The 13,142-nt window shown below is 42.6% G+C and overlaps 1 protein-coding gene across 1 annotated transcript; it reads right to left on the minus strand.

Moving 5' to 3' along the window:
• Positions 1-4,453: 4,453 nt before the first annotated feature.
• On the minus strand, positions 4,454-7,069 carry HSPA2 (heat shock protein family A (Hsp70) member 2). The gene has a single exon (XM_055304473.1). The coding sequence runs from the start codon at positions 6,961-6,963 to the stop codon at positions 5,044-5,046; it is 1,920 nt and encodes a 639-aa protein (XP_055160448.1). The 5' UTR covers positions 6,964-7,069; the 3' UTR covers positions 4,454-5,043.
• Between the last annotated feature and the right edge of the window lie 6,073 nt (positions 7,070-13,142).

Consider the following 13,142-nt stretch of genomic DNA (forward strand, 5'->3'; position numbering starts at 1 on the left):
CAGCTTAATTAGATTAAGAGATGCTCCCTAAACAGTAACTATATTCCCACTGCTGTTCAGATATATGGAAACCCACCTGTACACACTGGCAGTGGCTTTGAGCCTGTGGCCTCAGGACTGGCTTACTACATTTGAGAGGACTCACTTAGAATAGGAGTTAAGAATATCCCAGTCACCAAGAATTTTTCACCTAACAACGTACATAACTTGGGGTGGAGGGAAGACAGGGAGAAATTATGAGCTGACACGCCACAAAGGCCTAGAAAGACCAAGAACTCTGGATAGAATCCATTCATCTTACCACCATTGTCTGGAAGACCACACTTCAACTTCCTCAGTTTATCCCAGTGAGTGAAGAAATGTTAATAGAAAACCAAAGATCTTTTATACTGCACCATAGTTTAACTTCAGGCTGTCTAATGAACAAAACTACAGTAAAAAGAGCTGAGAACCAAAAACAATGATCTAATGTAAAAGTTACAAGTTATTTCACCTGTGCTAGAGGGACATATAGGTAAACTTTGAAACCTCTCTAGGGGCAATCTTACGCTTCTGTATTATCGGACCCTAACAAAAAGGAAGTAAAATATTCATTATTTATTTTAAAAGTGACCTATTCATTAAAGATTTTTTGCTAGATTTTTTTTAATATCAGAATCTCATAACCAAAAATAGAAATATAATTTTCTCTTTAAAAAAAAATTCATGAGGTTATAAAGTAGGGATAGGGGCAGCCCGGGTGGCTCAGCGGTTTGGCGTCTGCCTCCACAGACCAGGGTGTGATCCTGGAGACCCGGGATTGAGTCCCACGTCGGACACCCTGCGTGGAGCCTGCTTCTCCCTCTGCCTGTGTCTCTGCCTCTCCCTCTTAAAAAAAGTAGGGATAAAGGTACTAATTATTAACAATTTTTCTAAAAGATTTTATTTATTCATGAGAGACACACAGAGAGGCAGAGACACAGGCTGCCCTATTAACAGTTTCAAGTGTCCTATGAGACATGATTTTTTTTTTTTCTAATTAAGAGAAACTTCTCAGGGTCATATAACTAAGAGCATATAATATAAAACTAAGTTCCTGGTCTCAGAGTTTAGGTCCAAGACATTAACTGAATATAATGTATGCTTATACTATGAAAAAGTCATAACAGAGATTTTCAAAGTATTGTAATTCTACCTTTTAGAATTTGTAAGAAAATGGCAATGCCAGTATTTGAATTATCAACTCCATTTCTGGTTGCTTATTTCCCCAACCTTCAATTCACAAACAACCCAATCTATATTGAAAAAGTAAAGAGCCAATGGGCTTCTTGATATGTTCTAAGGGAAAGACATTTTAACATTATCATCCTATTAAATTTCAGGAATGCATATACCCTAAAGTATTCTAAGAGCTACCTCTAAGAACCTATGATTTTTCTTTAAGGAATGTATTAATTTTTCTATATCTAATTGTAATGCTTACAGATAACCCTTCAAGGCAGTTTTCTCATTCCTATTTAGACATACACAGAAGCAATTGAATATTCCTGTTGTTCCTCAACCTAAACATATATATTGTCTTAGCAGTTGTCTTGTGATGTATGGATTTGAGATTCTTAAAAACTTCAATTCCAGTGTTCAAAAGCAAGGGTAACATGCCTCCCAGCACAACTTTTATAAACTACATTCAATTTGTAGGATAAAGAAATTCTCATGAAGTCTCCTTGACAGGTGATACACTATCCTATTATGCATGCTAAATTTAAAGATGTGAACTGCATTAATAGCTCCTCATGAACAAATGTTAATGAATTATCACTATATACATCAAACTAATGCCATAAAAAATTTAGAGTAAGCTTGTTTTGAAAATATCATGCATCTCAAATACTATGAAACAATCTGTTAGGTCGTATTTTGACAGGTGTTTAGATTTATTATCTCAAAACAGGGACAAGTATATTAGACATTCAAGGTAAGAATTGCCCATTCTGAGAATTGTTCTTTTTTAATCCCTTAGCATTCTATATATGTTACATTAGCTTTAGTCCAGATCACTAGTCCCTAATATAGCACTACTTTCATGTTCAAGTGATGCTGATTATTCCTTAGGCTGTAATTTAGTCTCATCCTAGTATCAAGTACTTTTTCCATTGTCATTTGACTATGTCTGATCTAACATCTGCTAAGGAGTTCCCAGGAGTTATCAGATTACCAGTTTCAACTGATCCCTGGAAACATTGAGTGGCTACTTTGGTGGCTTTACCTTCATAATATTCAGATCTAGATAAATTTGAGGAGACAAAATTAAATTAAAAACACTCAAGAGGGTGAGGAATCTTACAAATTACTTTTCAGAATAATATTAAATGGAGTATCTACATAGATTGATATTGTTACAGCAAGTTACCAGAGGCCAGGCCATATGATGGTCATTTTTCTGATACTTTTGAAACTAATCTCTTCTAAACAAAGGTCTAAAATGAATCATACTAATACCAAATTGCACTTACAGAAAAATTCCATTGCATTTTGAAGTCAGAGCAAGGGATAAATGCTTTCAACAAATAAAAGACTAGTAAAAGTTTACTTAGAATGAGCATTATCTTAGTAAAAATTCATGTTAAACATCATTCTAAAGCTAGTATTCACCTGATTCTGTTAATACTAAGGTAGTTTGCCAAGTATTTATGTAATGCTATGTGTAGTTAATTAAACCCCCTTAATGCCTCTTTGCTGAAAACGTTCCACCAATGTGGCACCAGCATGGAAAAACCTGAGTTATCTTGAGCTTTTCAGAGTGTAAAGAGAAATGACCTTAAATTTTTTTAAGTTTATTTTGAAATAATTTCAAAATTGCCTTTTTATCTTACTCCCACCCACCCAAATGACTCTCCTTAAAAAATAAAATAAAAAACAGCTCATGACAGAGTCATTACAAAGCTCAATATTTTTAGGCTAATTTGTTCTTTAGTTTTTATATTATTAAAAAATTAATCTCCCTGTATGGTACAGAAGCATCCACTACTAAAAATATAGCTTCTATAGTGCACTGTTATCTTATGAACAACATGAAGCAAATCTACATCACTTAAAAGAGATTCCAAGTCTGTATGTGGTGAAAACATTACATTAACTATGCATTTCCCAATCAGCTTTCCTGAATTTCTCCCAAGTTTTCTTTAAAGAGAATAAATCAGAACAAAACAGAAGTGTCATTCCACTATAAATATGAACCCCCTTCTCCTAAGGATGCAGACTTTAAAGCTTAAGCTCAGGACAGTGGATCCCAGAGTTGCAACGTTCTTATCTGTAACAATCTTAAATCAGATTTATAGGGAAATGAACAAGTGGTATATTACAAAATACAGGACCATCTTTCAGTTTTGTCTTTTAGAAAAGAAAATCTGGGACGCCGGGGTGGCATAGTAGATTAAGCAGCTGACCCTTGGTTTTCGGCTCAGGTCTGGTATCTCAGGGTGATGAGAGGGAGCCCGACACCACACATTGGGCTCTGTGCTCAACACAGTCTTCTTGGGTTTCTCTCTCCCTCTACCTCGCCCCCCAAAATAAATCAATCTTTTTTTTAATCAATCTTTAAAACATTTAAAAAAATGAAAATTTTAAAAAAATCTATTCTAGTGATTTAAGGCAAGTATTGCAAAAGCATTATGATTCTCAAATAAGAAAAAAATAAATTATCTCCCTCTATCCCCCAAGTAATTGCAACTGTTGAAAACCTATCCTTATGGAATTTGGATAAACTCAGAAATTAAGTCATGAAAACAAAGTTAAAACAAGTTTGACTAAATTGGACTCTTAATATTAAGTAGCTTTAAAGTTTGCCCTGCTAGCTTTTGTTTCAGGCACCCGCATGCCACAAAAAAGCAATTTGTTTCATACTGTGTCAGGCTATTATCAGAAGACAACTCTTACCCCACCTTTGTTAGTTTACAGAAAAGAATCAATCTATACTTAAGCCCAGAATATAGCTTGTATTTTGCTGGAATATTCAGGTGGATATTCACTTGAAAACTTAAACCAAGCCTTAGGTACACTGGCAGATCTGTCTGGTTTCTTTATTAAAAGGAGGGGGAAAGTTGACCCAGATCTTGTCCCTTTAAAGATTTATTTATTTATTTATTTATTTATTTATTTATTTATTTATTTATTTATTTATTTTATTCATGATAGACACACGGAGAGAGCGGCAGAGACACAGGCAGAGGGAGAAGCAGGCTCCATGCAGGGAGCCTGATGTGGGACTCAATCCAGATACTCCAGGATCACGCCCTGGACCAAGGGCAGGCACTAAACTGCTGAACCACCCTCATCTTGTCCCTTTAAAAGTTGTCAGTAATTCAAAGCAGGTATCCCATCTGAGAATTAGACAAGACTGAGTTAGATACAGTTCATCTTAGTAAGGACCAAGAGGGGTAAAACTGTGAGAAGGAAAAATTGAAAACTCGAAGACTAATTTTGAGATCAATTTCAGCTTTACTTTAAATTTGTACTTATGCATGTTTGCAAAAAGTATACCTGTCCTTAACGTCACTGCAATGTTCATTTTAAAGTACATAAAAATAAACAATTCAAGCTTCTCTATATTTTATTGTAACCAAGCTTCCACAGAACTTTCGTGCAAACTTCAGGTTTCCCATGTCATTTTAAAGTACATAAAAATAAACAATTCAAGCTTCTCTATATTTTATTGTAACCAAGCTTCCACAGAACTTTCGTGCAAACTTCAGGTTTCCCATGTCAAACAAACCTCCATGCACAAACTAAGCTACGCAAAAATGCTCAAGTCAGCAAACACCCAAAATGCATTAAAGAGAAACCTCAAATAATGGTTTTAAAACTCAAACTTTAGAACTAACCTTTTCTAATTAAACGAAGTTGTTGCACCCTTCCTTTCATATGCATACACCTAGCTAAAGACTTCCAACAACAGATCTCATACTTGGCACCAAGGCATTTCAAAAAAAAAAAAAAAAAGAAAGAAAGAAAAAGAAACACAAAAGAGAGAAAGGAAAAGAGGTTTACGCTGACTCGAGTGCAAGCTTAGTCCACTTCCTCGATGGTCGGTCCCCCGGAGGCTCCAGAACCGCCGCCGCCGCCGCCGCCGCCAGGGCCACCTTGGTAAAGTTTGCTGATGATGGGGTTGCAAACTCTTTCAAGCTCTTTCTGCTTGTGTTCATACTCGTCTTTCTCTGCCATCTGGTTTCGGTCGAGCCAGTTGATCACCTCCTGACACTTGTCGAGGATCTTGTTTTTGTCCTGCTCGCTAATCTTGCCCCTGAGTTTCTCGTCTTCCACCGTCTGCTTGATGTTGTAGGTATAGGACTCCACCGCGTTTTTGGCGGCGACCCGGTCGCGATTGGCTTCATCTTCCGACTTGTACCGCTCGGCCTCCTGCACCATCCGGTCAATGTCGTCCTTGCTTAGACGACCCTTGTCGTTGGTAATGGTAATTTTGTTTTCTTTACCGGTGCTCTTGTCGGCGGCGGTGACGTTGAGGATGCCGTTGGCGTCGATGTCGAAGGTGACCTCGATCTGGGGGACCCCGCGGGGCGCCGGGGGAATCCCGGTCAGGTCGAACTTGCCCAGCAGGTTATTGTCCTTGGTCATGGCCCGCTCGCCCTCGTACACCTGCACCAGCACGCTGCTCTGGTTGTCTGAGTAGGTGGTGAAGGTCTGCGTTTGCTTGGTGGGGATCGTGGTGTTCCTCTTGATGAGTGGGGTCATGACGCCGCCAGCCGTCTCAATGCCCAACGACAAGGGGGTCACGTCGAGCAGCAGCAGGTCCTGCACGTTCTCCGACTTGTCCCCGATGAGGATGGCCGCCTGCACCGCGGCTCCGTAGGCCACCGCCTCGTCGGGGTTGATGCTCTTGTTCAGCTCCTTGCCGTTGAAGAAATCCTGTAACAGCTTCTGGATCTTGGGGATGCGGGTGGAGCCGCCCACCAGCACGATCTCCTGGATCTGGCCCTTGTCCAGCTTGGCGTCACGCAGCGCCTTCTCCACCGGCTCCAGGGTTCCGCGGAAGAGGTCCGCGTTGAGCTCTTCGAAGCGGGCGCGGGTGATGGACGTGTAGAAGTCCACGCCCTCGTACAGCGAGTCGATCTCGATGCTCGCCTGCGTAGACGAGCTCAAGGTGCGCTTGGCGCGCTCGCAGGCGGTGCGCAGTCGCCGCACTGCGCGCTTGTTGGGCCCAATGTCCTTCTTGTGCTTGCGCTTGAACTCCTCCGCCAGGTGGCTCACCATGCGGTTGTCGAAGTCCTCGCCGCCCAGGTGGGTGTCCCCGGCTGTGGACTTCACCTCGAAGATGCCGTCCTCGATGGTCAGGATGGACACGTCGAAGGTGCCGCCGCCCAGGTCAAAGATGAGCACGTTCTTCTCGCCGCCGGCGCACCCCTTCTTGTCCAGGCCGTAGGCAATGGCCGCGGCGGTCGGCTCGTTGATGATGCGCAGCACGTTGAGGCCGGTGATGGTGCCCGCATCCTTGGTGGCCTGGCGCTGCGAGTCATTGAAATAAGCCGGGACCGTGATGACCGCGCTCTGCACCTTGCCCCCCAGATAGGCTTCGGCGATCTCCTTCATCTTCGTGAGGACCATGGAGGAGATCTCCTCCGGGAAGAAGGTCTTGATCTCTCCCTTGTACTCCACCTGCACCTTGGGTTTCCCTCCCTCGCTCACCACCCGGAACGGCCAGTGTTTCATGTCCGATTGCACCGTGGCGTCCTCGAACTTCCGCCCGATCAGCCTCTTGGCGTCGAAGATGGTGTTGGTGGGGTTCATGGCCACCTGGTTCTTGGCGGCGTCGCCGATGAGGCGCTCCGTGTCGGTGAAGGCCACGTAGCTGGGGGTGGTGCGGTTGCCCTGGTCGTTGGCGATGATCTCAACTTTGCCGTGTTGGAAGACCCCCACGCACGAGTACGTGGTGCCCAGGTCGATGCCGATAGCCGGGCCGCGGGCAGACATCCTGAGGGCTGGGCAGGCGACGCTAGGCGACAACCCCTAGGGCCGGAAAACCTGCGGCGTCAACTAACGGTCGCCTCACGCCAGACACCGCGAGCGCAGACGCCGACTCCCGCTCTGCCCGCTCGGCTCCCGGCTCTTATAAGCCGCCGCCCTGCCGCCTTCTGGAAACTCCCGGAGCCAATCCGCTCCCAGGACCGCCCGCCACAGGCTTGCCTGGGTCGGACTGACCCGCCCGCAGCCCAACAGATTTCTAGTGGGGTGAGGGGCGGGACTCCGGCCGGTGCACCGAGGCGAGGGGCGGCCGTTATGCAAATGAGGGCCCCCGCGCGCCTCCCAGGGAGCCTCCGACCGCCCAGCCCCGCGCGCCGCGGGGCAGCTTCCAGGCGTTAGGCTCGCGCCCCCTCCGCCAGGTGTAAGCGCTTTTGCTCGCTCTTTGCCTTTCCTGAGGCGGGATTCGTCTACGTCTCCTCGATTGGCAGAGCGCGCAACCAATGAGCAGCGCGGACTTCCCAAGTGGGCGGGGAAGGGGAGGCTGGGCGTGGTACGGGGAGGAGACGCGGAAGGGGAGCCACCTGAGCGGTTGGCGGAGGTTGTTAAACCCTTAAAGGCGGTTCAAAGCCGAGCGTCCCAGCTAATGTAGCACGCGGGGGCGGGGCAGTCCTTGCAGAGTTGGCTGCTCCGAGGAAATAGGGCTAGAGCCTGCTTTTTTTTTTTTTTTTTCCTTCTTTCTCCCGCGCCCTTCCAACGGCAGGGACCGGGAGTTGGCGTGGTCTGCGCGTGAGGGCCGCTCCCTCCCGGGCGGGGGCTTTGAAGTTCCCGGGCCGGGAGGTCGGCCTCCTGCGAGTTTACTTGGCGTGCTTCGCGGCGTCTCTGTGGGTGTGAGCGCTGGATGAAAGCTGCCTGGCGGGCGGGGACCACAGGAGCCCCGGGGAGCGCGGTTTTCCTGACCGCGCGGGCGGCCTGCAACACTGGAGACCCGGAGCGGCTGCGCGTCGCCCTCCCGGGGTTTAAACTTCCTGCACCCCGCTCTCCATTTTCCCTGCTCGGCCTGTCACTCGAAGCTTCCTGGCTCCGTCTCCCTGCTCGCTCCACTGCTTGTATTTTCCGTTTCAAGCACTTTATTCGCCGCTGGAAAAATCTAGAAGTTCATTAAAGCGCGCCGGTCGAAGCCCCGCGAGAATCACCCAGGCTCACCGCCCCGCACGACTCTGCCCCACCCTGAGCTCGCGCGCCAGTGCGTCTGACCCAAGTAGTGTTTCGTGACGGCGCTCAACCGAGTGACGTGGTTCTCCTCAGCTATGCTGAATGGAGCTAGGGGGAAGACACAAACCCTCAGAGAGGGCAGATGAAAAAAGAGCCTATAACCCATTCTATTACTATGTTTCAGAGGAAAAGGAGAAGGGATCCGGGAGTACTGTCTGGCACCAGCTGATGGAGGGTAGAAGCAGACCCCTGTGTCCGGACTCCTGAAGGAAAACCACAGCAAAATTGCTGTGACAGACACAGCGATGATACTTCACGTTGTGGGGGGAAGCTGGAGGCATTCATTCAAGGAGCTTTACTAGGTACCTATTATGTTGAGCGTAAAAGGACACATGAGACGTCAGGTTTTATGAGGTTAAGACTCTAATAAAGAGGTAAAACGTAATTTGAGAGAAGTGCTGTGGGAACGCAAAGCAGGGGACCATCCAGTCAGGGGAGGGCCTGTTGGCGAAAGCTTCCTGGAACTGATGGCCCACGTGTGCCAGCCAAGAGGGGAGGAAAGACATTCTTTCTGTGGATGAGGGCAGTGTGTAGTGAGGCACATGCGAGTTCTGTGCAGAAGTTTGGTGTCACCACAAGGAGAAGGACACAAGCAAAAAATAGCCTCCACAGGTGAGCTCTAGGTGTCATGATTCTTTTCCCGAGGCTATGGGAGGGGGAAACCATCTTTTGAAGGAAGCTAGTAACCTATGGCCCATTATCAGACTTGTGTGAGCCAGCTGGAGAAAAGTTTTTGTGTAAGAAACGCACGAAACTATCTGTGACCAAAAAAGTAATGTTGACAGAATCCTGTACAATCAAATCAATGAGATTTCTTTTATCTAGTTGTGTATGTCATTTCCATGTCATTTTTAAAAACACATAAAAAAGACATTGTCATTTTTAAAAACACATTTGCTATTAATTTGTTAATCTCATTGATTAGATAGTGTTGGTTTTAACCACAATTTCCATCTCTTTTTCTATGAGAGAAGTTAAAGAAAAAAATATTGGACTAGGAAACCTTTTTCTTTTTTTTTTTTAAGGATTTATTTATTTATGATAGACACAGAGAGAGACAGAGGCGGAGGCAGAGACACACAGGCAGAGGGAAAAGCAGGCTCCATGCCGGGAGCCCAATGCGGGACTCCAGGATCGTGCCCTGGGCCAAAAGCAGGCGCCAAACCGCTGAGCCACCCAGGGATCCCCCTAGGAAACGTTTTAAAAGAAAATTTTAGGGAAACAAAAATAAAACCGAAAAGTTTCTACTAAAATTGTCTTAACTTGTGAGTACAAAAACAAAAACAAAAAAAACTTGTGAGTACGGATCTTTTGATTTATTCTTGGAAATTTTTACTTTTTATGTTGTTAAAAGGGGAATCCGGGATTAGCAGGCTGAGCAATACAAATTCTTTGTAGAACTGATGATACAGTGTGACTTAGAGACAGGTCTCAGCTACAACTGTGAAAGTAGAAAAACAGGGAGAAACTTTCCAGATCTCCTGTATTCAGATCGCCCTCACACATTTACTTCAAGCAAAGCAAGATTGCAAAAAAGCAAACATGTTAGTTCTTACCAACACTAAAATTACAATTTCAGAAGGAAGAGGTATGTATGGTCACTATGTACTAAATGCATACTTATTACAACTAAATCTTACAGTCTAACCACTACATTCATCTTTAACACTGCTTCCTGAAATCACAATAGCAGTTTTATCTGCATTTTCATTAGTTATATGGTTTTTTTCTGCTCTTTTTACCTAGTAAATTGATGTTTTATACTTTTTTTTTTTTTTTTTTAAGTAAACTCTACTCTAAACCTGGGGCTTGAACTCAGGACCTTGAGATCAAGAGTCCCCTGGTTCTCTACTGACTGAACCAGCCAGGTGCCCCTATATGTATTATACTTTTTTTTTTTTTGTATTATTCTTTAAATGGCATCTGAGTTTTTCCCAAAAAGACAATGTCTGCATTTTGATTTTGTAAGAAATAAACATTTGCAGCCCTAGAACATTGTCATATACTGACCATTCTTGGAATTTTTCTTTTGCTCCTTATTTGTATTGACTTTTTTTAATTGCTTTTTTTTTTTTTTTTGATGATTGTAGCTCAGAATTCATTGAAAACACAGCTCATCAAAAATGATTAAATTAGGGATCCCTGGGTGGCGCAGCGGTTTGGCGCCTGCCTTTGGCCCAGGGCGTGATCCTGGAGACCCCGGATCGGGTCCCACGTCGGGCTCCCGGTGCATGGAGCCTGCTTCTCCCTCTGCCTGTGTCTCTGCCTCTCTCTCTCTCTCTCTCTTTGTGTGTGTGACTATCATAAATAAATAAAAATTAAAAAAAAGATTTATTTAAAAATGATTAAATTAGCAAATTTATGATCAAATAATATTCATCAATGCCAGCAATGGTGCAGCAAAACAGGTAAATGCTACTGGTGGGAATATAAGTTAGTACAGTCTTTCTGGGTGGCAAAATTTGATCATGCCCTTCATTTAGCATTACTCTTTGTGGGATTCATCCTAAGGAAATAATAGAACATGCAGGTATATTATTTATAATAACAGTAATAAAAGGGAAATGGCTTAAATATCTGGCAATAAAATGTATTATACATAAAGTATAATATAATGCATTCCTATGATGAATTATGTAACCATAACATCATGTACAAGAATTTTTAATGACACAGGAAAAGTTCCTGGTATAATTAAGTGGACATATAATAATATTAAGGACTTTTGTATCTTATTTGATATGTATAATAAGCTTACATATAATAAAAATGGATCCAAAAAATGGATTATCTCTAGATGGTAGGATTATCAGTAATTTTTCTAAATTTTATTGGACTTTTACAATGATTTTTATTATTTTTTAAATATTTATTTATTCATGAGAGACACAGAGAGGCAGAGACGTAGACGGAAAAGCAGGCTCAACCACTGAGCCCCCCAGGCGTCCCTACAGTGATTTTTAAAGCTTGACTATTAACATTCAATTGAAACAAAGTTTGCTAATCTACTATTTACATAGAAATTATTACTGATTTTGAACAAGGGAAATCTCTTTGGCAAATTATGAATACTAGGGTGTTTCAGAATATTTTTAAAATCCAAAGACTGAAATTTCACACAGTCTGGAAAAAATAAGAGCTTTAACATATGTGAAGTCGTCTAATTAACCCCCAGCACCCAGAAGAGTACCTGGAACACAGTAGTGATTCACTAGCTCAGTGTTTTATTAAGAGTGGCCTGAGGCACATTATTTAACCAAAAAAATTTTTCCTGTATAAGAGGAAAATTCTCTACCTCTTGTCTCTCTGTATTAAATAATACTGCAGAGATCAAAGGTTGAAACAAACTCGCATCTGAAAATACTTGTACTAGAGATACAAAGATGAGTAAGATGAAGTCTAAAAACTACATGCCTGGGCAGTCAAGCCTGTCCAAGGAGAATGAGTAAGAATAAATTTTTCCAGAATTACCAGGGGAAAAAAATTTATGGATTTTCTGGAATCCTCTCACCTCTTACCCTTTATAAAGGTTGTGGATGAAAAAGAAAAACTCTCAATTCCTACAACCTTTATAAAGGTTGTGGATTGACAACAAAAACAAAACAAAAAGGTTGTGGATTGTTTTGAGGAAGTAGTGTCCTGAAGAGAAGTGGAGTGAGTAATTGAGGACCTGTGAGGAAACTGGAGTTGAAGTAGTTATTTAAGATATCTGTAAATACTGCCATCCTATATTCTTTGGAAGTACCCTGTTCCATGTTCCACACTATTTCCCCAATCACCTGTCAGTACAGGAGAAATTTCACCATCGTTTCTTTTAGTCTTGAAAATCTCAGTCTTTGAAAATTGTAGTTACAGAGTGGCCTGCAGTAGGACAAGGTATGGAAGGCTAAGTAAGACCTGAGCGCAGGAGAGAGGCTTTTCTAGAAGAGAAGTGAATCTGTGAAAACAATATTAACTGTGCTTGTCTTTCAGTTTTGTACAGTGCTAACTTTGAGGATAGACTCTTGTGGAACAATCTAACAGATCCAATATGGTTTTAAGTGTTAATACTTACTAAATTCTGGGCAATTACCTCAACTGTCTTTGAGGACTGTACTGAAAGGAAGAGAATACTCTTTGCTGATCACCTGGTAAGGGGGGCAGCATATTAAACTCTTAACTTGAAAATAAGCAAAATGGATTATATTGAGAAGGAAGTTATTTCTCAGAAGAAATTGTTATTTTGAAAATTAACCCTCTGAAAGAATTGCTATGTCAGTGGATTTTCTAGTAAATTATTTCTTTTTATATTTTAAGGAAACCTAATCAATGTGTTGCCACCTGTATTTGCCATGAGGTAGTACTTTTCCACTCATTCTATATAAAAGAAATGAGGATTTGGCAATAGGAATTTTAGTTAATTTGTTTTGTGTATTTTTTATTTTTATTTTAATTAATTTATTTTTTAAAGATTTTATTTATTTATTCATGAAAAACACAGAGAGAGAGGCAGAGACAGAAGCAGAGGGGAAGCAGGCTCCATGCAGGGAGCCCGATGTGGAACTCAATCCAGGACTGCAGGATCATGCCCTGAGCCAAAGGCAGATGCTCAACCACTGAGCCACCCAGGCATCCCTTTTGTACACTTAAAAAATTTTTTTTTCTTATTTTTAAATAGGCTCCACACCCCAGTGTGGAGCCCAAGACAGAGGCTTGAACTCAAAACCTGAGATCAAAACCCGAGCTGAGATCAAGAGTTGAATGCTTAACTACTGAATCATCCAGGCATCCCTGTTTGTGTACTTCTTAAGCTGCTCAGGAACATCAAAATTAGCTGTATCAGAAATTTTATTATTTTGGTATTAGAGAATGGAAGGAGTTGATAACTTTTCAGACAAATAATTTTGTAAAAGAGCCAGGTTGAAAAAAATACAGTA

This window comes from Nyctereutes procyonoides, unplaced genomic scaffold (genome assembly GCF_905146905.1).
Source record: "Nyctereutes procyonoides isolate TBG_1078 unplaced genomic scaffold, NYPRO_anot_genome, whole genome shotgun sequence".
Lineage (NCBI taxonomy): Eukaryota > Metazoa > Chordata > Mammalia > Carnivora > Canidae > Nyctereutes > Nyctereutes procyonoides.